General features: G+C 39.8%; 1 protein-coding gene and 1 pseudogene across 5 annotated transcripts in view; one reads left to right on the top strand and one right to left on the bottom strand.

The window, feature by feature from the left end:
* The window catches only part of LOC306864430 (1,4-alpha-glucan-branching enzyme-like), a 117,880-nt pseudogene extending 100,863 nt beyond the window's left edge, over positions 1-17,017 (top strand). Inside the window, exon 13 of the transcript in view lies at positions 16,955-17,017. The product of the transcript in view is annotated as a 1,4-alpha-glucan-branching enzyme-like (transcript). The remainder of the gene's footprint in view (positions 1-16,954) is intronic.
* Positions 17,018-22,310: 5,293 nt separating this feature from the next.
* LOC306863899 (inositol polyphosphate 5-phosphatase K-like) overlaps positions 22,311-26,797 on the bottom strand; it is a 13,282-nt gene continuing 8,795 nt past the window's right edge. The window contains exons 8-14 of one of the 4 annotated variants that reach the window (XM_079407491.1): positions 25,771-25,880; positions 25,601-25,627; positions 24,341-24,545; positions 24,035-24,172; positions 23,828-23,911; positions 23,538-23,642; positions 22,401-23,454 (exon numbers count right to left, since the gene is read on the bottom strand). In XM_079407491.1, coding sequence (XP_079263617.1) covers positions 23,386-23,454; positions 23,538-23,642; positions 23,828-23,911; positions 24,035-24,172; positions 24,341-24,545; positions 25,601-25,627; positions 25,771-25,880 — 738 coding nt within the window. In that variant the 3' untranslated portion in view covers positions 22,401-23,385. Of the gene's footprint in view, positions 23,455-23,537; positions 23,643-23,827; positions 23,912-24,034; positions 24,173-24,340; positions 24,546-25,600; positions 25,628-25,770; positions 25,881-26,797 lie in introns of all 4 variants that reach the window. The other 3 variants (XM_079407490.1, XM_079407492.1, XM_079407493.1) reach the window with 3 other exon arrangements.

Genomic DNA, 26,797 nt, shown 5'->3' with positions numbered 1-26,797 from the left:
GTGAGCTTGTTTCATTTCAAAGTAGTTTCTGACAATTTTAGGACACACTCAGTGCTGAATCAGCCATTGTGTTAACCTTCCACTCACAATGTTTTTATCTCCTCTGTTTTTCTTGTTTTCAGATTTAACCCACTAATGTAGGTTTATTGAAAGCATTGTTAAATTTTGATGCATTAGCTTTAAAAGAAATAAAATGCAATAATTACTCAAATACTAAATGACTGCATAAAAGAAAAAAACTAAACATGAAATAAAAACTGGAGATAGAACTGTAAAATGTTCATCATAGACGTAGATAAAATGTGATGAAGACTTTCTACCCATCCAGAGGTAACAAGCTCCGCACTGATTATTTCCCAGACATAACTCCAAAAACTAATATATTGTTCTGCTCATGGATATTTAGTTGAATTGCTACCAAGTGCTTTAAATACAATTGTGACTTTGAGAAATATTATGCCACTAACATGGCAAACTTCAAATCCAGTGATTATTTCATGTTCAAAAGCATTTGTCGCAGCTCCAAATACCTGCCTTAGGACAGTCTACGGACACGTAGACTAATTAAAAATCATCCTTTTGTTGTTAACCATTTAATTTCCATCTTATGTGCATTGTTTGTTTCCAAAGTGAAGAAAATAGTGGGTTAATAGTTCCTGTACCAGCTTTTCGTCACTTTGGAGGAGTTCTGAAAGAGCACAGGCCATACTTTATAGATGTTCATCTTTCCTTCTCTCTCTTTCTGTCTTTGTCGCTCTAAAGAATGGGCAATAGAAGGTTTCTTAATGAGCAGCAGGATTGAATAATTACAGCCCTTAGATGTTTTCTTGATGAGATCCTTGCAGCTCATGATGGGCCAAGCAGCTCTTCTGACGATTCCTGTAGAAAAGAACAGAGGAAGTGTGAAGCTCTGTGATCAAAGGAATGAAAAAGCTCCCTTTCATTTCACTCTGTCTAAAGCAATATGAATCCTCCACGTTCTGCCACACTGTAAGGATAATAAGGAAGCAGACTGGGATGGAGGGTAGGAAGAACAGTGGGAGTTTTCATACTAATTTATAACCTTCCGTCTGACCCACATTTATTGGGTCCGAGTGACCAGGTTGAGTGAGTAACAGCTCTTGGAAGGACACCTTGCTATTGTACACTCTACATGGCATTGCAGTTTTATGGGTCCGGTAACTTAGTAACCTCTCATTTCACATAAGAATATGGCCTTCATTAGCAGGAGGAGCGACTCTGGGGTAAGATATGGCCTAATGGTTAGAGAATCGGACTCGAAACCCAAAGGTCACGGGTTTGAGTCTCGGTACCGGCAGGAATTGTAGGTGGGGGGAGTGAATGTCCCTCAATACCATGACTGAGGTGCCCTTGAGCAAGGCACCGAACCCCCAACCCCCCGGGCGCCGCAGCAAAAATGGCTGCCCACTGCTCCGGGTGTGTGTTCTCTGCTGTGTGTGTGAACTAAGGATGGGATAAATGCAGAGCACTAATTCCGCGTTTGGGTTACCATACTTAGCCACGTCACTTTCACTTTCAGATATATCGAGCGGTATATCACTTTCAGATATATCGAACAAGGTGAAGATAAAGAGAAAAACTGCTCAGGATCCTTAGAGGCTAGACCGGGACACTCAAGGGGAGAGACAACCCTCCTTATTCTGTCTGCTTTATGCTTATAAAATGTTGATCAGAGTGTTTAAATATATTATCTACCCAAAGGCATTGCACACCTTTTGAAAGAGAGGCACAGCAAGCCACAAACCTTCACTGTGGGTGATACGAGCATCGAGCATGAAGAGAATGTCTAATGGTTTGCAGTCATTTGACAGCTTTGTTCCTCTACTATGCAAGAGCACGAATTGAAGGTTTTTCTCACAAGAGTCTCTGAAGTTCTGGTTTTGCATTAAGAGCAAGTTCATATTTGCACTCAGACACCCTGGAGCATTTTGGGGCAAGGCCCTGCTGTAATCAAAAGAAGTCTTGGGACCTTTGAACCTGCAGCCCTCCAGCACTGTGTCCACATCTCTTGGAGTCTTACCTGGGATACAAACCACCCACACTCGAGCTTAGGGCATCTTAAAAACAAGTTTGAGTTTTAAGGGTGTCTGGGCAAAACATGCGTTGCTGTGTAGATGCAAAGTTTCTAGGGTGTTGCCAGAAATCTTAGCATACCTGATGCTTCAGTGTTAGTTTGTTGCGAATGGTTACCAGGTCTTTGCAATTAAAGGATTAATTCACCCAAAAATTAAAATATTCTGACCCTTCTGACAAGGGTCTTGAATTTCATCAAAAATAATATTTTGTGTTCTGAAGATGAACGAAGTCCTTGTGGGTTTGGAAAGACATGAGGGTAAGTAATTAATGACAGAATTTTTGGGTGAACTAACACTTTAAAATTAGATGTAGGCCTAAATGGCAAAATGTGAGCATATTATCTTTTAAACATGGATCAACACTGAAACTTAAAGAAATACATTAAAACACCCACAGCTCACAGATCTACCTGCAATTACTATTAAGCACGAACTAGCGTAGAGCACTAATTTGTGAGAAGTCGAGACAGTGTGTGTGAAACGGTAAACTGTGGCACTTGCAGCAAGTGTCAGGGTGTTCATCCTGTCCCTACTGAGCCCAAAGCTACTGCTGCTACATCTGCACAGTCTCGCTCTCACTGAGGTGGCTTCGATCAAAAAGTAATGCCTGAAACACTTTACACCTCTCGTCGTTTGTTCTCAATCTCCTCACTCTCAGAACCTCTCTTTTATCCCTGCTAGAAAGATTAGTTTAGCTAGTCAGCAGCATGTTGTGTTTTGGTTGCTGGTGTGCTGTTTTTTTTCCTCACCAGGCTGTTAAACTAGCTTAGCAAGTGAGACTATCTTGATCATTCATCTTGAAAGACTTTAGATTTCAACTAACATCACATGTTTTTCAACAACCTCATGTTGGTTTCAACTAATGCCTTTGAATCTAATGTTTTGAAGTTCTTATATTTAGCATGCTAGCACTGAAGCTAATTATCACTTCAGGATACTCCAAAATTTACTAGATGGTGAGTTGCCTGAATGACTGGTCAACTAATTGATCTTAAGGAAGTCTCACTTTGTGTGTTTTTTTTTACATTTGGACTTTTAACCTGACTTAGCATACAAGCAGGGAACAATGGTTCCCTATCGAAAAGGAACTCCCATTGCATCGTAATTTTTTATTGACGACTGCTAATGGGGAAATTTCCTGTTTACTCTGTTACTGAAGCCTGAATTGTTAACGTTTTTTTGTAGCTGCACAAACCAATGGCGCTCAAGGGGCGGAGCCGACTGCTACAGGAGTCGGCTCAGCGCGCCATTTCATCAGAATCTTCTCCTTTAGCGACGAGGCCATCTCTTCGCTGATTCTGCAATTAAGAAGCCGAAGCAGAAGTACAGCCTGCAGCTCGGGCCCCCAGCAGCGGAAGAAGTGAGAAGCCTTCCCCTGCGGCTATCCGGCTGGTAAGAGCAATTCCTGTGCAATTTCTCTGCTACGTTTTTGCAAATGTCACAAGTGTGGCTCGTGCAGGGAATCCAGCACGATGCAAAAGGGCAGTGAGTGCGTCACCTGTCTGGGTAGCCCCCATGCAGAGACTGTATGCTCATTGAGATGGAATGCTCTCACAGAGGGCATGAGTCTCGCTCTTCTCCGCTTGCGAATCATAAAAAAAAACAGCCCCGCTCTCCTGTATCTCCTCTCTCAGCGAGCTTGAAGAAAGGAACAGTGCAGTCACGGAGCTGAACAACCGGGTTTGAATGATCCCACGCCGGCAAGAGCCCGTGTGGTCATTCTCCCCTGATACCTTTATCCACCTTTGTGTGTTTTACAAGTGAGATTGCCGCCCCTCTTAGAGCGGCTCAATCTCTCTAGACGGATCAGAGTAAGAATGCTGTCACCAATGATCAGATCGCTGACAGCTTCCCATTTTTGTGTGCGTCGCTGAGGCTGCTCTCACTGAGACAGGCTGCTTTCACAGAAAAAGCGCGAGTTTGTCCCTGCATCGCTCACGGATCCCCTTCTTCAATGAAGATGACCCCGCAACTCTCGCGCGTCCTCCTCTCCCAGTTACCTCGGAGAAAAAATTGCCAACTCGTGAGTTTTGAGCGATCAGGCATGAGTGATTTATGTCGGCACAGATCCCACGTGTTTCACTCTTACCGGAGCACTTTGATCTGCCAGTTTATTATATATATATATATATACGTGAGGATCAGCGCCCATCGCTTCATCGAGCGGCTCTGCCCTTCTAGGAGGATCGGAGTAAGGGCTGTCACTAGTGATTTTACATCGCTGACAGCCTTGGATTTGAGTGCGCCACTCTCCTGAGTAACTCCCACGCTGAGGCTGCACTCACTGAGACAAATCATGAGAGTGTGCGTCTCGCGCCAGCTCCCGCGCGGCCCACTCTCCCCTCAGCGCTTGATCCGCCAGTGTGTTTTACACGTGAGGATTAACCCCTTGTTGCACGAGTGGTTTTATTCTTAAAGGCGGATGCACGCAGCACTTTGATCTGCCGTGAGGATCATCAACACCCCTCATCTACGAGCGGTTTGATCTTTTAGGCGGATTAAAAGAGAATACTGTCAGCGTCAGATTAGACGCATTTGAACCACGCCCACTTTGGCGCTACGCTCACGGGGGCTGGCTGCTCACATTGAGAGAGCACTGAGTTTAGCTAAGCAAACTTTTGAGAGGAAAGGAAAGGATAAGTTCGCGCTGAGGCCGGAACTTCATCGAAGTAAGTCATGCTCGCTCTCCATCCCTCCGTTCAACACTGAGCGGATGGAAATTCTATTCAAGCTGGGCACGTCCTTCTCATTCAGCGCGCGCCCAAGCAAACTACCACTGTGATAGTGGACCTGCTAGAGCAATTCTCCTCTCCTCACACTGTGAATGCCAGTTCCCCGCCCCGTGCCGTGAACTGCCATTAGTAGGAAAGTAACCGCTTACCGCCTGGCTTTTGGCTTGGAAAGCCATCCTCGTCGTGTCAAGCTGGATTCTAAAAAATTCATGGAACGAGGTTACTCGCTCCAGTTCGCTCACAGGTCACCTCACTTCAGAGGTATTATTCACACTTCGGTACTGGACAACGCATGTTCTTCGGTCCAGAGTACATACACTGCTTGCAAAGGTGCCGTTGAAACGATCCCCTTAGTGAACAGTGAGTCGGGCTTTTACAGCCGATACTTCCATGTTCCCAAGAGAGACGACGGCAGACCAATTCTCGATCTCAGGCGTCTGAATCGGCTCTCATGTGACGGCTGTTCAGAATGTTAACTTTGAGACAGATCCTCGCGCATATTCAGCCCGAGGACTGGTTTCTGTCTGTGGATCTGAAAGACGCTTACTTTCATATCCGAATAGTGCCCTGTCACAAACCGTTTTTGAGATTCGCTTTCAAGGGAGTAGCCTATCAATACATGGTCCTTCCATTGGACTGTCTCTGGCCCACGCACTTTTACGAAGTGCGTAGACGCGGCTCTTTCCCCTCTGAGACAGATGGGAATCCGCATACTGAACTACCTCGACGACTGGCTAATGCTAGCCGACTCAGAACGGCAATTGATCACTCACAGGTCGTTGTTGCTCAACCACCTAGAGTGTTTGTGGTTGAAATGCGAGCTTGGATAACATCGGAATGCTCCCTGACTATCCAACGAGCGGTGGCATCTTTCAATCTGGGGGCTTTGCATCCCTTCAAAGCATTTCAGAGGATACTCGGCCTCATGGCTGCCTCCAGCTCAGGCTGGGGTGCTCTGTACAAGGGCAACCCTGCGTATGATGATCCTGTAATCACTGTGTCGGAGGATGAGGTTCGAAGGGCGCTAAAGAAAGTGATCGTCAGGAAAGCAGCCGGACCTTATGGGATAACCGGCCGTGTTCTGAGGTCCTGTGCTGATCAGCTCGCTGGTTTGTTCACTTCTATCTTTAATGAGTCCCTTGCTACCTCCGTGGTTCCCACCTCATTCAAAAAATCCATCATTATCCCTGTTCCAAAGAACAATAAACCCTCTTGCCTGAATGACTATTGCCCACTTGCCCTCACATCTATAGTCATGAAGGTTTTTGAGAGACTTGTAAAGAGCCACATTTGCTCTGCCATACCTGATACTTTGGACCCTCCTCATCGCCCAAATAGATCCACTGACGATGCCATCTCTCACGTCCTCCACTCTTCCCTCACACACTTGGACAGCAACAATGGGAATTATGTAAGGCTGCTATTCATTGACTATAGCTCAGCTTTCAATACTATAGTCCCCATCAAGCTGGCTTCTAAACTCACAGACCTCAGCCTAAACTCCTCACTCTGTGACTGGATTCAAGACTTCCTCACCGGCAGACCTCAAGTGGTGAAAGTTGGCCAGTTCACCTCAAACTCCATCACCCTGAACATAGGAGCCCTACAGGGCTGTGTCCTGAGTCCCCTGCTCTACTCTCTCTACACGCATGACTGCGTGTCCTCTCACAGCTCCACATCCATTATCAAATTCGCTGATGATACTGTGGTTCTGGGCCTCATCTCCAACAATGATGAGACCGCATACTTGGATGAGGTAGAGAGACTCACATCATGGTGCCAGGACAACTGTCTCTCTCTGAATGTGAGCAAAACTAAAGAGCTGATCATGGACTTTAGGAAGAGACAGCAGCAGCCCTACACTCCTCTTATGATCAGTGGGACCCCTGTGGAGAGGGTGAGTAGCTTCAAGTACCTCGGGGTAAACATCTCCGAGAACCTGACTTGGACTACACACATCCAAACACAGGTTTAGAAAGCCAGGCAAAGACTGTACCATCTGCGACAGCTGAGGAAATTCAGGGTCTCACTAGCAATCCTGAAAACTTTCTATTCAGGAACCATAGAAAGTGTATTGACTCAGTGCATCTCAGTGTGGTATGGAAACAGCTCCAATCAGGACTGCAAAGCATTACAGAGAGTTGTGCGCTTAGCTGAGCGCATCTCAGGGTCTGCTCTCCCCTCTCTGCAGGACATCTACCTCAAACGCTGCAAAAATAGAGCTGTCAAAATCATCAAGGGCTTAAATCACCCTGGTAACCATCTATTCACTTTGCTTCCACCTGGTAAGCGCTTCCACCTGGTAAGCGCTTCCGTAGCCTGATGGCAAAAACTGAGAGACTTAGGAGGAGCTTCTTCCCCCAGGCCATCAGGCTCCTAAACTCTAACTCTGTGTCATAACATCACTTGACTCCATGTAAATATCACCATATCAATAAGCAATTCACATTTTTTCTCTACCTCATATTGCTGCTATTTAAATACCCTGTACAACACATTTTTTGCACATTCTTTTGCACATTCCTCTTTATTACTATTTAAGTCAACAACATACTGACCTGCACATTTATATTTATATATTTTTTATCTTTTATTTTATTTTATTTTATTTTTTTATTTTTCTTAATATTTGTATTCTATATAATTGCACTGTCCTTGGAGCGGACCTGACCTACATTTCACTGCGGGTAATACTCTGTATAATTGTTTATGTGACAAATAAAAAATCTTGAATCTTGAATCTTGGTTGATCCACGAGAGACGCTTGCATATCAGCTGCCTCGAAATCATGGCTGCAGCCTCCTCAGTTATTCAGCTGGGCCTGCCACACATGCGGCCCCTTCAATATTGGCTAAAAGCCCACGTTTCGTCCCACGCATGGTGCCTGGGCCACACTTATGTCAAGGTAACCCATCGCTTCAATATTGGCTAAAAGCCCGTGTTTCGTTCCACGCATGGTGCCTGGGCCGCGCTTATGTCAAGGTAACCCATCGCTGCCTCAAAGCTGTGGCCCATTGGACAACTCCTCGCCTGTTTCAATCAGACGTACAGTTGGGTACGACCTCCAGAAGGAAGGTGATCATGACAGATACTTCCAGCTCAGGCTGGGGTGTTCTGTATGAGGGCAACCGGCGTATGGCTCCTGGTCAACCCACGAGCGACACTGGCATATCAACTGCCTCGAAATTATAGCTGTTTGTCTGGCCCTAAAGACCTTCCTGACAGCCTTAAAAGGGCATCACATCCTAGTCCAGTCGGACAACACAACGGTGGTGGTCTACATCAACCACCAAGGCGGCCTCAGGTCATGTCCCCTTCACAGGATGACTCGACGTCTCCTGCTTTGGGCACAGAAAGAGCTCCTTTCACTACGAGCGTTTCATGTGCCGGGCAGACTGAACCAAGGAGCGGATATGTTGTCAAGGAACAATGTAGCTCCAGGGGAATGGAATCTACATCCCCAGGCGGTCCAGATGATTTGGTCAGTTTTCGGCTAGGCAGAGGTTGACCTCTTCGCCTCCGGAAACAACTGTCACTGCCCAACTTATTTTTCAAAGCAGCGGGATACTCTTGCCCACGATTGGCCCAACACCCGTCTGTATACCTTCCCTCTGATCGCCCTGCTACCCCAGGTTATCAGGCGAATCAGGGAATCAAAATGCTCTCTCCTCCTTGTGGCCCCCCTCTGGAGGAACCAAGTCTGGTTCCCAGAGATGATCCAGCTGCTGTCAGCAGCACCGTGGTCAATACCACTGAGGAGAGATCTTCTCTCACAAGCGCAGGGCAAGATTTGGCAAGATTTTGGCCTTCATGTCTGGCCGCTCGACGGGAGTCTAGGCAACTCCCAGTGAGAGTCACTAATACCATTTAAGAGGCTAGAGCTTCATCTACACGATGCCTCTACGCCCTCAAGTGGTGGCCGTCTTCAGTGACTGGTGTTCAGCACATAACCAGGATCCGGTTTCTTGTGACGTGTCCCACGGCCTAACCCTTCTACAAGAGCTGCTGGATAAGGGGCGCACCCCTTCCACGCTCAAAGTCTATGTGGCAGCCATCGTGGCGAATCATTCTCTCGAGGCTGGCCAGACTATTGGCAGAATTGACTTGGTCATTAAGTTCCTTAGAGGCACTCGGCGGTTGAATCCTTCTCGCCCTAAGACGATGCCAACTTGGGACTTGTCCATAGTCCTAGGGACCCTCAAGGGCCCTCCCTTTGGGCCGCTTCAACAGCCAGATTAAGGGTCATGACTCTCAAAATCACTCTGCTTTTGGCCCTAGAGTCCGTCAAGCAAGTAGGTGACTTGCAAACCCTGTCTATCAGTGCTTCCTGTCTTGAGTTTGGACCCAATGACTGTAAGTCGTTCTTCAGCCGTGCAGCGGCTATGTACCGAAGGTGCTCTCAACTCCATTTAGAGCCCAGGTTATCTCCCTTCTAGCCCTCCCCGTTGCGGATGGTGAACAGGGACCTAACTTGTTGTGCCCAGTCCAGGCACTACGAGTGTGCTTTGAGCGTTCTAAGTCTTTTAGACAAACAGTGCAGCTTTTTGTATGGTTTGGAGGCCGCTCTAAATGGCTGCCGGTCACAAAGCAAAGACTATCGCACTGGATAGTGGATGCTATTGCTCTGGCTTAGGCCTCAGCAGGTGTGCAATGCCCTCTAGGTGTGAGGGCCCATTCCACCAGAGGAATGGCCTTCTCCTGGGCCTGGTCCAGTGGAATCTCTATTGGGGAGATTTGTGCGGCCACCGGCTGGTCGTTGCCATCTACCTTTATTAGATTCTACAGTTTGGACGTTCCTGCCTGGCAGGTACGGGTGTTATCTGTTTAATGTTTACTTTTTCTCCCCTTGGGGCGAGTGAGGCTTGTGACAAGCAGACGTCAATAAAAATGACGACGCAATGGGAGTTCCCTTTTGATAGGGAACGCTCCGGTTACTCACATAACCTCGGTTCCCTGAGATAAGGGAACGAGCGTTGCGTAACTGGCCATGCTATAGCTGCACGCGAATCGATGGCTGTCGCTTCAGTCGTTGATTCTGATGAAATGGCGCGCTGAGCCGACTCCTGTAGCAGTCGGCTCCGCCCCTTCTGGCGGGCTTGAGCGCCATTGGTTTGTGCAGCTACACAAACGTTAACAATTCAGACTTCAGTAACAGAGTAAACAGGAGTTTCCCCATTAGCAGTCGTCAATAAAAAATTACGATGCAACAATCGTTCCCTTATCTCAGGGAACCGAGGTTACGTGAGTAACCGGAGCGTTTTGTTTACATGTACAGCAGCATTATTTTAAAGGGGATAAATTAACCTTATTAATAAATGAGATAATTGTTGGATGACTAACCAGCTTCCAAACTAAATCATTGCAGCTGTGATTTCCTGAGGGAGTTCCATGTGTGTGCAGATGTAGAGCAGACAGTCTGGAACTCAACCTCATCATGTTTCTGCTCTGTCTTCATGTATTAGCATGAGTCCTGATTCAGCAGCCTTTAATGAATCACATCATCGCCTTTACATTTCCGATGTTAACATTGGCTCGCTTTGCATTCTAGCCTCAGGCACAATCCCGAATCAGACCTGAAAAGATCTGAATAAAACATACATTGATCTACTATTTAAAAAAATGCTTTAGATGTAGGAAGTGAAAAAAAATTATTTTACATTTTAAAAAGAGGTCATTATTGATCAGATTAACCATGAAATAAATGGAATTCCTGCCTTCATACACAAATTAAAATAATCAAGGAATTAATCTATTAATATTAATATAAATATACCAAAATTAATATTAATTTGGAAGAGGAAATGAACATAAATAGGTGTTTTTAAAGAGATTATCCGCAATGAAATTCAAATGTGAAGTCTGTCACCATTTATCCTCATGTCTTTTCAAAACCATATGACTGACTTTCTTCTACAGAACACAAAAAGACAAATTCTGATGCTGTTGAATCAATTCTGAAAAAGTATGCAAAAGCACCATGGAATTACTCCGTGTGCACTGATTTTAGTCGTTATTTAACATTAATTCCAACATTGAGTTGTACTCAATGTAAACCAGATCAGTCTAATTTGTGAACAAATCTTTTACACTAGCTTTGTGAATGCTATCGGCTGATTTGTGTAAAAGATCTGACTCAAAAGAACAACTGGCTCATGAATAATTCACACCAGTTTTGTGAACTGAATCAACTGAATCATTGAAAAGATCTGACTCAAAACAACTGCTCCAGAAATTGAATTCAGAACATTTATTAGGCTGGATGTTAAGTTTAACTTGAATTAAAATTTTGACCTTTTCCTCACTAAAAGATACTTCTAGGGCTTTTTTTCTGTAGCAAAACAAGTTTCCTTTTAGTTTTCCGCAATAGAAAGAAAGTCATGGGTCTGGACCAACATAGGAGTGAGTAGGGACAGAATTGGACCTTTAAGGACACCAAAAACTACCCAAATCCTCTAGAGTGAGAATAAACATTGATGGTGTCTGTTATCAGCTTAGATCTTGATTCTTCATGTTTCTGGAGCCTGGCCAGTCGCATGAGGTCCCCTTTCCTGCCCTGCTTCCTCCAGGACCAGTGTACCTGAAGATAGGGTTTTTGTCTTAAATGTCAGTGATGGATTAGCCAGCTGGTCAGGGGTCACTGACGGCCATGTAGTTTGTAATGGCCTGAGTCACGTGATTACCGGTGCTGATGAGCCAACTGAAACATGGTTATGCCAGGAATCAATGAGCCTGTTAATACCGTTTTGGCTCAAAGTGCCTTTTAAGAGATCCAGCTAATCGCAGCAGGCATTTTAATTGAGCAAGATATTAACGCCGGTGTAAAAGATGGAGCAAACAAAAACAATCATTCAAAGGTCTATCTGTCCATGACTCTGGCCATAAAGTGAGATTTTATCTCTTTTTCATCTCTTCTCTCCTATCTCAAGCTTTCTTAAGGGTGAGTTTCAGTTCAGTGCTTCTCGAGGTAAATCAGTAGTGTTTGTAATATAGACGTAGGCGTTTTGCCAACATCAAGTCTGAATGTAATTCTCCTTCTAGACTGAGACTTTCTTAGTCAGATCATCTTACATTTGACATTAGAGAGTGATTTAAGTTTATTCTTAATTAGTTATATTTTTATACAGCGTAATGTAAACTTGGCTTTAAGAAAACATCCAAAGCAAACTTTGAAGTGAATACTTATTTGTGAAAAGATTATGGAGTACACTTTAGTCAAGATTATGGAGTACACTGTAGCAGTGACATCTAGTGCTCAGGTGCAGAACTACACATATACAGTGCTGTGCCCTGAGATTAACTTCAGTGACTCATGAATCAGTAGTTACTGCTGTGTCTGTTTCATAATGAAATCTGATGTAATTCTCAGAAGACAGAGAGTGATGATTCTAGATGCCTCTTAATATAATCCACTGCAGCAGGCTTATAATATAAATCCATATATTATAATGCTCCATAATGGTGCTGTAGGGGGTCAGTGAAGAACTTAAAAGATTTTCTTAATTTTTTCATGGCATTACTAACCATTTGAATGAGCACAGTTACTGATAATGTAGAAATGTTGGTAATTGAAAGAAAGAACAAGGGACCCCTTGTTGCATATTATATCAAACTGTGTTGGGTTTTACCCCTGACCTATGCATTTTGTGGAAGTTAACTTTTATTAATTGATTATTAATAAAATGTAAATTCATTATTTATTTTTAATAATAAGCTTTTTGTATGGTTTGGAGGCCGCTCTAAATGGCTGCCGGTCACAAAGCAAAGACTATCGCACTGGATAGTGGATGCTATTGCTCTGGCTTAGGCCTCAGCAGGTGTGCAATGCCCTCTAGGTGTGAGGGCCCATTCCACCAGAGGAATGGCCTTCTCCTGGGCCTGGTCCAGTGGAATCTCTATTGGGGAGATTTGTGCGGCCACCGGCTGGTCGTTGCCATCTACCTTTATTAGATTCTACAGTTTGGACGTTCCTGCCTGGCAGGTACGGGTGTTATCTGTTTAATGTTTACTTTTTGTCCCCTTGGGGCGAGTGAGGCTTGTGACAAGCAGACGTCAATAAAAATGACGACGCAATGGGAGTTCCCTTTTGATAGGGAACGCTCCGGTTACTCACATAACCTCGGTTCCCTGAGATAAGGGAACGAGCGTTGCGTAACTGGCCATGCTATAGCTGCACGCGAATCGATGGCTGTCGCTTCAGTCGTTGATTCTGATGAAATGGCGCGCTGAGCCGACTCCTGTAGCAGTCGGCTCCGCCCCTTCTGGCGGGCTTGAGCGCCATTGGTTTGTGCAGCTACACAAACGTTAACAATTCAGACTTCAGTAACAGAGTAATAATTTTTTTATTATTATAATTTTATCATTGGTTGCATTTTATTTTATATATCTCAGTGGTGTGCTGAGGTGTTCCAAAATGAGAAGGCAAAGTTTTTTAGTCCCAGTCACATTTTCTTGGTTAAATAAACATTACTTATACTATCATAATAAAGAAATCTATTTTATATTTTTACATTAACAATGTAATCAATATTCTATTAAAGCCAAGTATGAATCTCATCAAGTCTTTTTTTAAACATTTTACATTTATTCCAAAATAATAACTCAAGACAGTGACAATTTAAACAATATATTTGTGAACTTGAAATATATTTGAGCTAATCTTTTTAATGATCAACTTTTAACTACTTTTGAATTTTTTGGATCATCAATCATCAAAAGCTAAATTTTAGGCTAAATATTGGTCACAGACACAGATTTTCACCAAGCTGATTACTCACTAAAAACTCCCACATATCATGTTTCCGGCCATTTCAAGTCTTATTTGGATTTAACAAATTAAGTTAGTGTGTGGGTTGTTTACTTACTTTTTAAATTAGTATTTCCATTAAGACCATTATTTTGTTCAATCAGACTGATTCGCAAAAATGGAATGTGAACACAAGAGGCGAGATGTATCGCATGAACCAATCACAGCTGAACATAACCAGTCATATCCAATTATATCGCAATGACTTTCCCCCATTCACTCTCAATTACCCCCCCCCACAATAAACCCACCGCATGCTTTAGGGGGTCTGTTAAAACTCAATGGGCTTAGGGGAGGAGAGAAAGATGCAAACTCCCGCTGTTACTTTACCTGCTGGTGTCCCTGTTGGACAGTGTTTCTTTAGAAAAACAAATGATTTATACACTTTGTTATATTTAGTCATATTTGCATTGATTTATTATTTTTATCATCCAATATTTTGAGGAGGAACTGCCTCCCTTGCCTCTTTGGAGGAAACACCCCTTGGTTAAGTCTAAACATACTGTATACATGAGCTAGAATCTGTCAATGATGTTCAACAAACTCAATAAGCGATAAAACCCACTGAAAACATTCACAATACAAACCACTCACACAAGGCCACACGCAGACTCTGATATCGTACTTATAAAAGCGGTAGCACTTTAGAATACTGTTCCATCATTAATGAATAACTACACAAGAACACATGAGTAACACAATATTAGCACTCTAGTAACTAACTAACAAGAAACTCTGATTAATAAATTAGTAAGTAATAGTGCTTAGTCGAATGTGGTAGTTCCCTATTAGCTAATCAGTAACTATGATTTTTTTCATACCTCCCTAAGAAATACTAAGAACTACTGTATACAGGTTCATAATTAATATGAATAATACATAATGTATAATTAATTTTAAAGTAAAGGTCATGGTAACCCCCTAGTAATGACCAAATTTGTATTGTATTTGTATAATGTATTACCAAATTCTTCAGAAGCAATTACTAATTATTTGGATCAGTATTCTAAAGTGAAGATCATGATAACTCCCTAGTAACGACTGAAATCATTGTAAGCTTTTGAGAGTGTTGTAAAGCATTTGGATAGTAATTATTCAGGTGTTACTACATCCTTCTAAAGGAATTACAAATTTTTTTGTATCAGTATTCTAAAGTGAAGATCGTGATAACTCCCTAGTAATTACTGAAGTCATTGTAAACTTTTAAGGTTTTGGTTAGTAATTAATTTTGCTAGATTTGGTAACACTTAAATAATTTCTAGTGGGTTACCGTGATCTTCACTTTAGAATACTGATCCAAATAATTAGTAGTTCCTTTAGAAAAATTTTATCATTCTTGAGTCATTAGTGGGTTACCATGATCTTCGTTTTAGAATTAATTATACATTATGCATAATTCACATTAATTATGAACCTGTGTACAGTAGTTTTTAGTAGTTCTCCAGGATATATTAAAAAAATAGTAGTTATTGATTATCTAATAGTGAACTACTAGTTTCAACTAAGCACTATTACTTACTAAATCAATAATCATAGTTTCTTGTTAGGTAATAGTAGTTACTACAATGTTAATAATTCATTAGTGACTTATTCCTATGTAGTTATTCATAAACAAAGGATCAGTATTCTAAAGTGTTACCATAAAAGCTTCAGTAGGAACACAGTGAAGTTTCTGGTATTAAAACAGTGATTTTCTATTTGTAATCATGGCAGTATCTTCTTGGTGCTCACACTGGGTGCTCAGGTCCAGTTCCAGCAGGTGAGTGTAGGCCCAGTTAATATAGCTCATGTCTGCTCCCTGTGGAAATCAACCACAACCTGAACTACAAGAATGACTATGTTTCCTCTTCCTACACACAATGTTTTATTCATGAGAACTTTCGCTAGATATAGGCTTTGATTTCCTTTTTTCCTCTGAGAGAAACAAGTCTTTCTTGTCGGTAAGTAGATGCCCGGACCCAATCACTTCTCAGCTCCCGCTGGACTGATCCCAGACCTGTAGTCTCATGTCCTGCTGTGTGAAGTGAGGTCAAAGAACAGTGATTTCACTAATAAAAACTGTATTGCGAATTGTTCCCAGGTTACATAAAGGATTGTTTTCACTCAGCAGATTAGAGCCCCTTTTAACAGTGCACTAACTTGCTTTCAAGCTATTCTCCTAAGAAAAATATTGTTTTGCCTTTTTTGAGCTTGGTCGGTGTATAGCCAAGTGAATTTATATGGCAGGTTTATCAGAGCAGCCTCTATCCCCAACATTTTAAGACATGGTTTTGTTTATTCTTGAACTTACCTAGAAACCTTAAATCTGAAGACCCCATTTATGTCTGGTTGTTACATCTTGGGTGATCTCATCAGTCAATCAGCACTAAATAAACCAAAACGAGATGCAAAAAATCTTGTCACATGAAAGGTATTGTGCTGATAGATAAACCAGAAACCAGACTTCATTCTCCCCAAAGGAAAGCATATTTACACTGTCTGAATCGTTCCCTATTCCCTCTATAGTGCACACTTTGGGTTCTAGAGAGCATTTGATTGGACAGAAAATTTGATGAGAAGCGAAGTGCAGTGTGATGTCATCAAAATCTCTGATCCATATTGGCAGAAGTGAGAGACTGTAAATTTTGAATGCTTATATCTTGTAAAAGTGAATTTTGACATTGTTTTGGAGCACACTAGTTTATAGATAATCTTAAGCCTAACATATTTATACCAAAAGCCAAAACAATTAAATTTTGATTTCATGGGGACTTAAAGAGACTTACATTTTAGACACCATATTTTCTGTGTTTGCGCTATTTCGACAACAACAAAAAAATTATTCCAAACACAACCACAGGACTGTTTTGTCTCTCTGAGCAACATGATGCTGAATTGCTGAATTCAACCGTTTAAATGATTCGGCTCAATCGCAATGACTCACTTATTAACAGTGACTTGCTTCCACCTACTGGCGGTTTTAATTTCACATTCAGAGTATATTTAATTATTGAAATAATTTCAGATATCAGTATTCAAAAGATAATGGACACTTTTAGAAAAAATGGCTTTATAAAGGTAAAAATCTGTTAAAACTTATTGGAAAAGATTCATTTCTATCACTGACCACCACACAAAATGTCAAAAACTTTAGTAGTCAGCTGTCCACGGCAGTCCTTAAGGTACCAGCACAATAACACACTCAGCAAAATATCGTCTAATTGTCATCATCCATAAAATCCCAGAAAATATCAAGATTTATTTTTTTTTCAATATCGCACACCCATAGCTTCTTCATATAAATATAAATGAGTGTGAATGAAGACTTTTCTCTTTCTTTCTAGATCTACATTCCTTGCAGAACTGCTCTGATCTTGGCAAATGAGGACATTGATTTCAGACATTGAGGACTGTGCGGATGAATGGAGCTGATTCTTGCATCATAGTTCTGTGTAATGGTTACAAACGCTATTATTTGCCCCATAATGTTGTCCCATATTTAGAGATGTAGTTTCCATTGTGCACCACAAAAGTAGTTATCTAACAGAATATCCAAGCTACTCTTCTCCATATAATGAAAGTTGGCTGTCACTGGTCCCCATCTTTCATTACATTTCGTTGACATCCTGCTAAATTTCCAGTTTTGTGTTCTCCAGAATAAGTCATATGGTTTTGGAACAACATCAGGATGAGTAAATGATTACTTTTCATTTATTCTCTTTAAGGCTCTTTTAGTTTTTTTTTTGTCAAATAAGAGGGGAAATTATGATTTTGTTCAAACTGAAGGTTATTGTAATTTTGGAGGTTAATGCATAACAAAAGCAAAAAGAACTTTTAATGTGCTGTTGTGAACATTCATTCTAAATGAATATTGCTTGTGTTATGACATCAGCAAGGCCATTTTGTTCTCTCTTTCCATGTCTCTATTCATCCTGCTTTCCCTATTTCACCCCATAACCTTATCCTGTCTTCACTTAGCCTTAAATGCCTCCAATCCATGATTCTGATTTAGTGGGCCATTAAAAAGTTTTACAGCACTGGGTGACATCATAGGCCAGTTGGATGTACTGGGGAATATGAATCTCCTGGGCCTTGCAGAGAATCTAGTGTCCTCTCCAGGGAAGACAAATAATTCCCTTGTAACCGCTCCCTTGGGTGTGAGGTCTCAGCAGCTGCTCTGACACAACAGAAGACAAAAATCTTACCTAATTACTCTAATTAACATTTATTTTTCCTTAATGCATTTAATTAAATTGCTTCGGTTTAATCTATCACAGCACTTTAATATTGCCAGAGCTCTCAGCCCAAGCTTTTAAACACTTATAAGACCGGTATATCAATATTGAAGACATTCGTGTCCTTATAGTGGAGTTTATTGCTACTGCAAACAACAGTCAGGGTGGTCAAATAAACATGAGGTGGAGGGGAGCCAATTGTGTGCATGTATACACTCATTTTGTATGCTGTAATTCTGTTGTAATACCTGTCCAGTTTTTCCTCCAAAAATTAAGCAAAGTTTAAAAGTGTTTAAAATCAAAAGTTTGATTAAAGCCATCTTTCCTTGTTACGCAAAAATAAATAAATAAATAAAAAATGTGTGGAAGGACACAATTGACTGTCATTTGAATCATTCACTGAACCAATTTGTTCAAAAACACTCAATTCATTCAGAACATAGCACTTGACGTTTGAGTAAAATAAAGACATTGAAAAAAGTGTTGAGGCTCTATTGTTTTATTGAGTTTAATAGTTTAATTAGTCACAGATATATGTATGGTAATTTATATTGTATTTATTTATGGAAGTATGCTATCATCATACCTCAAACTTCTCAGTTTTTTCTTGTGTGTGTTCCGAATGTCAAGTAAACGTCAACGGATATGCTGTGCTCAAAGAATAGTGATCAGTGAACACTATGTGGAGAGCCTGTCAGTCGGCAAGCATCTTTATCAAAGTCTTTGATCGTTATTGAGCGAGTCATTGAATTGAACACTGATTCATTCTACTACGGTGTTGCTAGGATATGCACGATGGTTAATTGTGCTGTCTCTTCGTTTGCAATTTTGACCAAGCTAAAACAGACAAGGTGACTGGCAACATGGTGTCTAAAATGTAACTGAACTGTTATTTTTTTCCCGTGAGAGTGGGCGTGGCCATTTGTAAACTTTATGGGTCTGGTTTCTGGCTTTTTTTTTTTTTTTTTGTACATAACAGCTCGTTTTGCTGCTTGATATTGCAAATTGGTGTGTCTTACCACATTATTTTAATCAGGGTTTGAATTTAACTTTTTCACTCACTAGTCAATTTGGCTACAACATTTTTAAGTTACTGGCCATTCATAGCTTCTTCTAGCAAAAAAATAAAAAATCTGAAATATAGCTGCAAGCAGCAATGGCGGGCCCAAGCCATTAGTGCAAAAGCCACCCGGTGGTATCAGGAAAACTGTGCACAGCGGGCACATGCATTTACAGTAACCCTCTGTCTAATTTTAAGGGATACAGCAATGAAAGGGTTACTCTATAACTTTAAGACTGTGAAACACACACACAGATAAAAAATAAAGGTTACTTAATGCATTAACTAATGTTAACAAATGAGACCTTATTGAAAAGTTACCAAAACCTTTAATTATCTATAAGCATTTGTGAAATAATTTTGCCTGTATTACAGCTGGCAAAATCACAGATATAAATGAATATACTTTTAAACTTAGAGTGTAAAATAGACTCAAACACACAGAGAGAATAATATATAAAACTTTTGTAACACTTTACAAAAAGGTTTTAGTTAACATTAAATAACAATTTTAGTTAACATGAACAATATTTATATAGAATTTATGAATCTTAGTTAATATTATGTTCAAAATTTACTACTATGTGATTTTTTTAACATTTATAGTTAATGTATAATGTCTGTCTAACGTATAATATTAATGTCTGCAACTCTTCTAAGCATTTTACATTTATGAAACTAAGCATGTTTCCTAAGAATGACTTGTTCGCCATGTGTAACAAGTTTTGAAGAGTTTGGATAATGCGCTTTAAAGATATAAGAAAATTACTGCTATCTTTTTTTTTACATTTTTTTTTTAGAATCACAACAGTCACATCTATGAGATGATGTAAATTCAGATGAATGTTATGTCACAGGATGTCATAGATCAGTATCAAATGAGTGTCAAATTATTATATGCAGCACAAAAATTTAAAAGTCCACATGTATGTATCTTTAGATCTTTTTATGTTGTAATTAACATAATTATTAACCTAATTATATAAAATGATGTTGTCAGTGCCCTACAAATTAACTGGTTCTAGGATTTTTTATTTTTTTTTTTGTCCCTAAAACTGACAGAAAAGGATAAGGCCTATGAGATTTCTTAAGCTGTAATGCAGACAAAATCACACAGATATAAATGAAAAGACCTTTAAACCATAAAGAGTTTATATAAACCCTCTCTTACAAACACACACACACACACACACACAGAGGTAGTGTGAGATCAGATGTCTGAGTTTTGTTTTTTTGTTTTTTTCTGTTAGAATTTAGAAAATTATAAATTCATGGAACTAAGCATGTTTCCTCAGAATGACTTGTTCTTTGTATATTAAAAGTTTTGAAGAGTTTGGATTATGCACTTTTAAATATATAAGACAATTACTGTTTCCTGTTTTACTGTTATTTTAATAAATTGGCATGGCAACAAGATATCCACAATCCGTTCGCAATTTAAGTTCCTCTGTGTTTTGTTGACAAAGTTTGGTGTGAATTCCATTATTTTCAGAGGACTAGTATGCCATATTTTTCTGTCTGTAAATTAGAAAGTTGTCTGGCTTCATGAGAACAATATATGTGCCGAGTTTGGTGACTGTAGCTAAAACTAAACCCCCACTTTTGACAAAAGGTGGCGCTATAGAGCACTTCCACGCCTCCACATCTTTGCCAGTGTCTAACTATTATTAATACCGATGTGTGTATCAAGTTTCATGAAATTCTAAGCAAGTTATCTGCCTCAAACACACAGTAAATTAATAGTAAAGTTTGACACGTTGCCATGGCAACACTATTTAATATTTCAATAATCCCTCACAGTTTTACATCGGCCGTGTTTTGACATTTTTCTGATGAAGTTTGAAGCAAATCGAGTAAAAATAAGATGCAGAATTTAAAGCATTTTGAAAATAACACACTTCCTGATGCCAGTTGGTGGCACTATAACTTTGACTCCTAATAGTCACATCTATGCAATCGGCATCATACATCGAACAAACTGCTGAAGTTTGATCAAAATCAAACAAAGTGTGCAAAAGTTATTAGACACTTCCTGTTTCTCATTTCTTGCCATAACTTTGTCTCCTCACCACGGCCAAACTCTTCGAGATCATGTTGACCGAGTTTGGAGACAATCAGATGGAAATCCTCAGAGGAGTATATCAAATTCCAGAGCGTGCGCTATTCTCACAGCCCTGAATCGCGAACTTCCTGTTGGGCGGAGCCTATGACATGCAGTGCGAAAGTTGTTCGGCTCAATGAGATCTATATGTGTACCGAGTTTCATATGAATACATGCAAGTATGTGTGAGCTATACATCAAGGTTTCTGACTGTGTTCCAGGGGGCGCCGTAGAGCTCCTGTGCCACGCCCGGGTCCCAGCTTCTGTAGCGTCAGATTCCAATGCGTGTGCCAATTTTCAAGAGTTTTTGAGTATGTTAAATGAACTAATGAGTGAACATAATTGACGAAAAGTAACCCACCAAAATGGCTAGTGATTTGACAGCACTACCCGCCAAGCTATCCGCATTTGGCGGGTGCTAATTTCAAACCCTGATTTTAATGTATTATCTTAATTATGAAAACACTGGTTTGTAATGCAAACAGGTTTACCCTTTACTGCATGCACATTGTTATTTTTCTCATTATACTTCACTATAACATTAGCGGCTAATGAACCAGAAGTCTCGCCCATAGGCTTACTTCCATGTCCAAGAATAAGGTGGATTACTTGAAGTTGATATCTACAATAGCCAACGCTATCGGTCAGTTATCTTCGGAGTTTAGACAGGCCTATTACACATTCTCTCAATCTCAGAGTTGTGCGCCTTAAAAATGCCCTATAGATGTTTTGGCTTTGCCATCCCAAATATAGATTTACTGTCATCCCAAGAAAGAATTGTTCCAGTGCCAGTGTCTCATAGCTCATGATCACTGGCTGACTCAGTGTGTTTTTAGTGAGTTCTTTGTTCTCTCTCTGACGTGCTGACGACCTCCTCCTTGAAGAGCTCTGCAGGTGCCTCAGACAGATTTATAGCTGTAATTATCCATGAAAATGCTCCTGGAGGTAAAACCTCACATTATCTCCAGTGCTGAGTACTTTGCCTAACTGAGTGATGCTGTAATATTCTGTGAGTGAGTGAGTTTGCATATATGTACTGCATGCATTCTGAATTGTACAAATGCAGTGCGTTATAAACAGTGCCCCCTGGAGTGAGCTACAAAAACATGTAAACCTACAACTCGAAAGGGAAAATAATACTGGTGGTGAGAAAGATTGAGAAGGAAGTTTGTTTGATTGTCACTCTGGAGATTGGATTTTGTTGGATGAAAAATCATGCTTCATGTCACACTAATTAATGTCAGCTATGCAATTAGCCTTCAAATGTGTGTGGTAGACCTTAAAGGAATATTTCAGGTTAATTACAAGTTACCTCAAAATATAATTTCAACTCATCTCAGTTATAAATGAAAGTATACAGATAGATATGCATTTACAGTACAAAACAGATGTTCAGATGTTAATATATTAATGAAATTGCTTCCAATCCCAATATGTCCAACTGATTGATTACAGAAACCTTTTAATACATTTAACAAATCATAAAGGATCAAATCAACTCATTCCACTTCCAAGAATACAGTTACGATAAATTTAACATTAACTAAGATAAAGCAAGGATAAATATATTCAACAAAAAAGATAGGCCAGGCATATCACAATGGACAAATGCAGACAATAAGAAGTTAAATTGCCTCTCATTCATATAAAAGACAAATTTAGCACTAATAAGAGTGATAAAGTGTAAACAAAATGGTATTTTCTTAACAATCAGATGGTGAACTTGTTATAGATACTGAAAAGTCACACACTATGATATAGGAATAGGCACTGACATATAAAACCTACAGTGAAATACTGTATAAAGCACAGCACCAATGTACAAAAAAAATTTAAAACAACATGAAAGGTGTGACAAGTTTCTACATAAATCAAAAAGGTTAGCAGGCACAGATTCCATGGGCTGCATTACAGAAATTTCCTGTCTTCATTTTTGACTTAAAATTTGAAAAAGTTATATTTCTCAGTTCATAGTCAAATTGCCATGGTTACTAAACAGATGGGATAAGATTCTGAGTTAGGATATGTCTGTAATACAGTTAGTGATTGCTTTATAGACCTCTAGTGGAAGATATAGGAACTACACCATGTGTGAGTTTACAGAAGCTCACAACAGATTTAACCATTTGAGAAAAACCATTGATAAAGAGAGAATAAAAAAGAGTAATGCAGTGTGTTCAGTGACTAGACTGAGTGTTTGGGAATTTTTAAAGCCTTAGATTTTAAATCAAACTCATTGTATCAGACTGTTTCACAGAATCAGTTTTAAGTTTTAAAATCAAACTGAGCAAGGTCTGTTTACACAGGCAGATATGATCTCATATCAGATCCTGCTGTGATTTTTACATATGTGAACATATGAGGTTAGAAGATATCCAGTTACTTCTCATGTCCATTGATGTTCTCAGGAACCAGACCCTCCATCACAGCTTGCTGAGACTCGAGAATCTGGATCCAGACAAAGCAGATGAACAAAGAGGAATAGCCAAAAGCTAACACAAAGAAATATGTACAAGTTTATGAAAACTCACCTGGAAAGTCGGACTAAAGGCAACGAGGGTTTGCATGTTGGTGCTGTAATAGCCAAGAACATACTCCCCTGCCAGCAGGGGGAGCTCATTGTTACTCACCTGGACCTTAAACAGGAAGTGCATTACTTTTGTAAGTCCTTATATAGCAACATTTTAGCATCATGCGGTTTCAATGCACACAACGGTTTAAAATTTCATTTTAGATGTGAAGTAATATAAAATTCTATTAATATTCATTATTTTCTCAATGCAGACCTGTTCTCAACTCTAAAACTTTTAGTCTGCCATACCGTCACGACTTCGCCGTTGGCAGCCACTTCATCATCTTTGACCCAAGCGAAGGTGGAGTAATCAGAGGCACTTTTGAAGCCAATCTGCACACAGAGATATAAATCACCTCTAGTTAGTGACTCGCTTTGTGATACAGATCTCCTTTTTGTCTCTTTCTGTGTTTTTGTTCATCCATCAACCTCTTTTTTTCTCTGTCTCCCTCTCACCTTGTACAATCCGATCCAGTCCCAGGTTGAAGACTCAAAGTTTTCCAGAATGGTGTAGGTGAATGTGGCATCTTCATCTGCACTCCAGTGTCCCTCCACGGTTAGTGTGACTAGAGGAGTCTCCAACTTTTTTCTCATCTGCATGAAGAGATCAAGACCAATTTGGACTAAATGTTGTGTACACTGAAAGGTAGATATATCTAAAATTATAATTATAAATGATTATTATTTAAGCACATTTACATCAATTAGATTAGCACTTTATCATATAATTGATTAAATGTTCATGGAATACATAATTCATACCTCCAGATTGAAGATTGCAATGACGGGTTTGTGGTCACTGACCCCATACGAGACATCACAGGTGTACATGTCCTGCGTCACCTTAATAGGATACTCATCGTCAACTGATGATGATGTCGAACTATTCTCATCCTCAGTCTCTATAGCTTTGGGTTTTATCCTCCACAAGATACGGTCGGTCCAGGCAGGCTTCCGCTTTTTACCACTAATCATTGACCCAATGCAAAAAAAAAAGTAAATAATACTGAAGTAATAAATGCAGAATGAGATTGTAGTCTTGGAGAACTTAAACTTATTATCTTATATTGGTTTATACACACTAAAAAAGTTTGGGGTCAGTAAGTTTTTTTTTTTCTTAAGAAATTAATACTTTTTATTAAGAACTCAATACTGATTATTCAGCAAGGATGCATTAAATTGATTCAATTAAATTGCTGTTCTTCTTTGCTGCTATTTCTATTTATTAAAGAATCCTGACAAAAATGTATTAGTCTCAGCATATCAGCATACTACAATAGAATGATTTCTCAAGGATCATGTGACACTGAAGACTGGAATAATGATGCTGAAAATTCAGCTTAGCCATCACAGAAATAAATTACATTTGAAAATATATTCAAATAGAAAATACTTATTTTAAATTATAATATTATTTCACAATTTTACAGGTTTAAACTTTATTTTTTACAAAAACAAAATAAGAGTCTTTTAAAAACATGAAAAACTTTACCTACCCCAAACTTTAGATAGATAGATAGATAGATAGATAGATAGATAGATAGATAGATAGATAGATAGATAGATAGATAGATAGATAGATAGATAGATAGATAGATAGATAGATAGATAGATAGATAGATAGATAGATAGATAGATAGATTAAACGTTCAAATACTCTGTGGTGTGGAAGACCTCCTATATTCAGCCATTTATGTTTGATGGGAAATACAATTCCCTTCTTACAACACCCTACATGCCCATCTCATCTTCAAAGTAGACATACTACAACATACATGTCTTCAAAGCTGACGGCAGCTGGCACACAGAAAAAACACCAATCGCGACAATACATTTGTATAGACACGACTGAAATGCTTACTGGAGCATCTGACAGGAGATTATGCAAAGATTGAACACTGAGTGAGAGGAGTGCAGTGTTTTACAGGGATGTGGTGATGAGTGAGAGGAATTCTGGGTAATAGTGGTTAAGGCAGAGATGAGGCCATGCAACAAACACAAATATTTCTTATCAAGTCTTACATAAAGCCAAACCATGTCCTCGGTGGTCTGTGTGGAGAAAGAATGACCATGAATTTCTTCTAAGAAAACATGGCTGACAGGAAATTGAGATCCAAGACTGTTTCCACTTTCATGCATTGAAAATGGCACATTTCTATTGTGATAATAATGTGTAAAGTGTGTGAACGTACCTTGTATCGTAAGTCTCAGAGAAACGGTCAAACTTATACGTGGGTTTAAAGCACAATGGTCCCTCTTCAAACTCCTGCAGAATAGGTTCTTTCTTCTTCATCATGGTCAACTAAGAGCCAGAAATCAGTGGAATAGAATAGAGTAGAATATTAATGTACTTTTTACTTTTTCGGGAATAAAATATACAGTCATGGCCAAAAATATCGGCATTAAAATTAAAATTAATCTGAATTGTTAATCCTTTTGATCTTTTATTTTTAAAATAATCACAAAAATCTAACCTTTTTCGTTGGATAATAAGAATTTAAAATGGGGGGGGGGGTATCATTATAGCATAAATGTTTTTCTCTAATACACATTGGCCATAATTAAAGGCACCCTTTTATTCAATACTTTTTGAAACCTCCATTTGCCAGTTTAACAGCTAAAATTGTTCTCCTATAATGCCTGATGAGGTTAGAGAACACCTGACAAGAGATCAGAGACCATTCCTTCATCCAGAATCACTCCAGACCCTTTAGATTCACAGCTCCATATGGTGCTTCTTCTCTTCAGTTCACCTCACTCATTTTCTACAGGGTTCAGGTCAGAGGACTGGAATGGCCATAGCAGAAGCTTGGTTTTGTGCTCAGTGACCCATTTTGTGTTGTTTTTGAGGTTTGTGTTTATTGTATGATTGGAAGATCCAAACATGGCCCATTATAAGATTTCTAACGGAGTCAGTCACTTGTTGATTTTTTTATCTGTTGGTATTTGATAGAATCCATGATGCCATGTATCTAAACAAGATGTTCAGGACCTCCAGGAGAAATATAGGCCCACAACATAAAAAATACAGCAGTATATTTCATTGTACATTGTACATATATTTTCATTGTACCCATCTTGTTTGAGTGTTTGCGGCTAAAATCTAATTTTTTAGCTTCATCTGACCATAGAAGCCAGTCCCATTTGAAGTTCCAGTCATGTCTGATAACTGAATATGCTGGAGATTGTTTTTGGATGAGCTAGGAGAATTTTTCTTGA

The sequence above is a fragment of the Barbus barbus genome (assembly GCF_936440315.1).
Source record: "Barbus barbus genome assembly, chromosome: 45".
NCBI classification, from domain to species: domain Eukaryota; kingdom Metazoa; phylum Chordata; class Actinopteri; order Cypriniformes; family Cyprinidae; genus Barbus; species Barbus barbus.
Note: the sequence above shows the minus strand (reverse complement) of the source record. Positions and strands in the feature narration are given on the sequence as shown.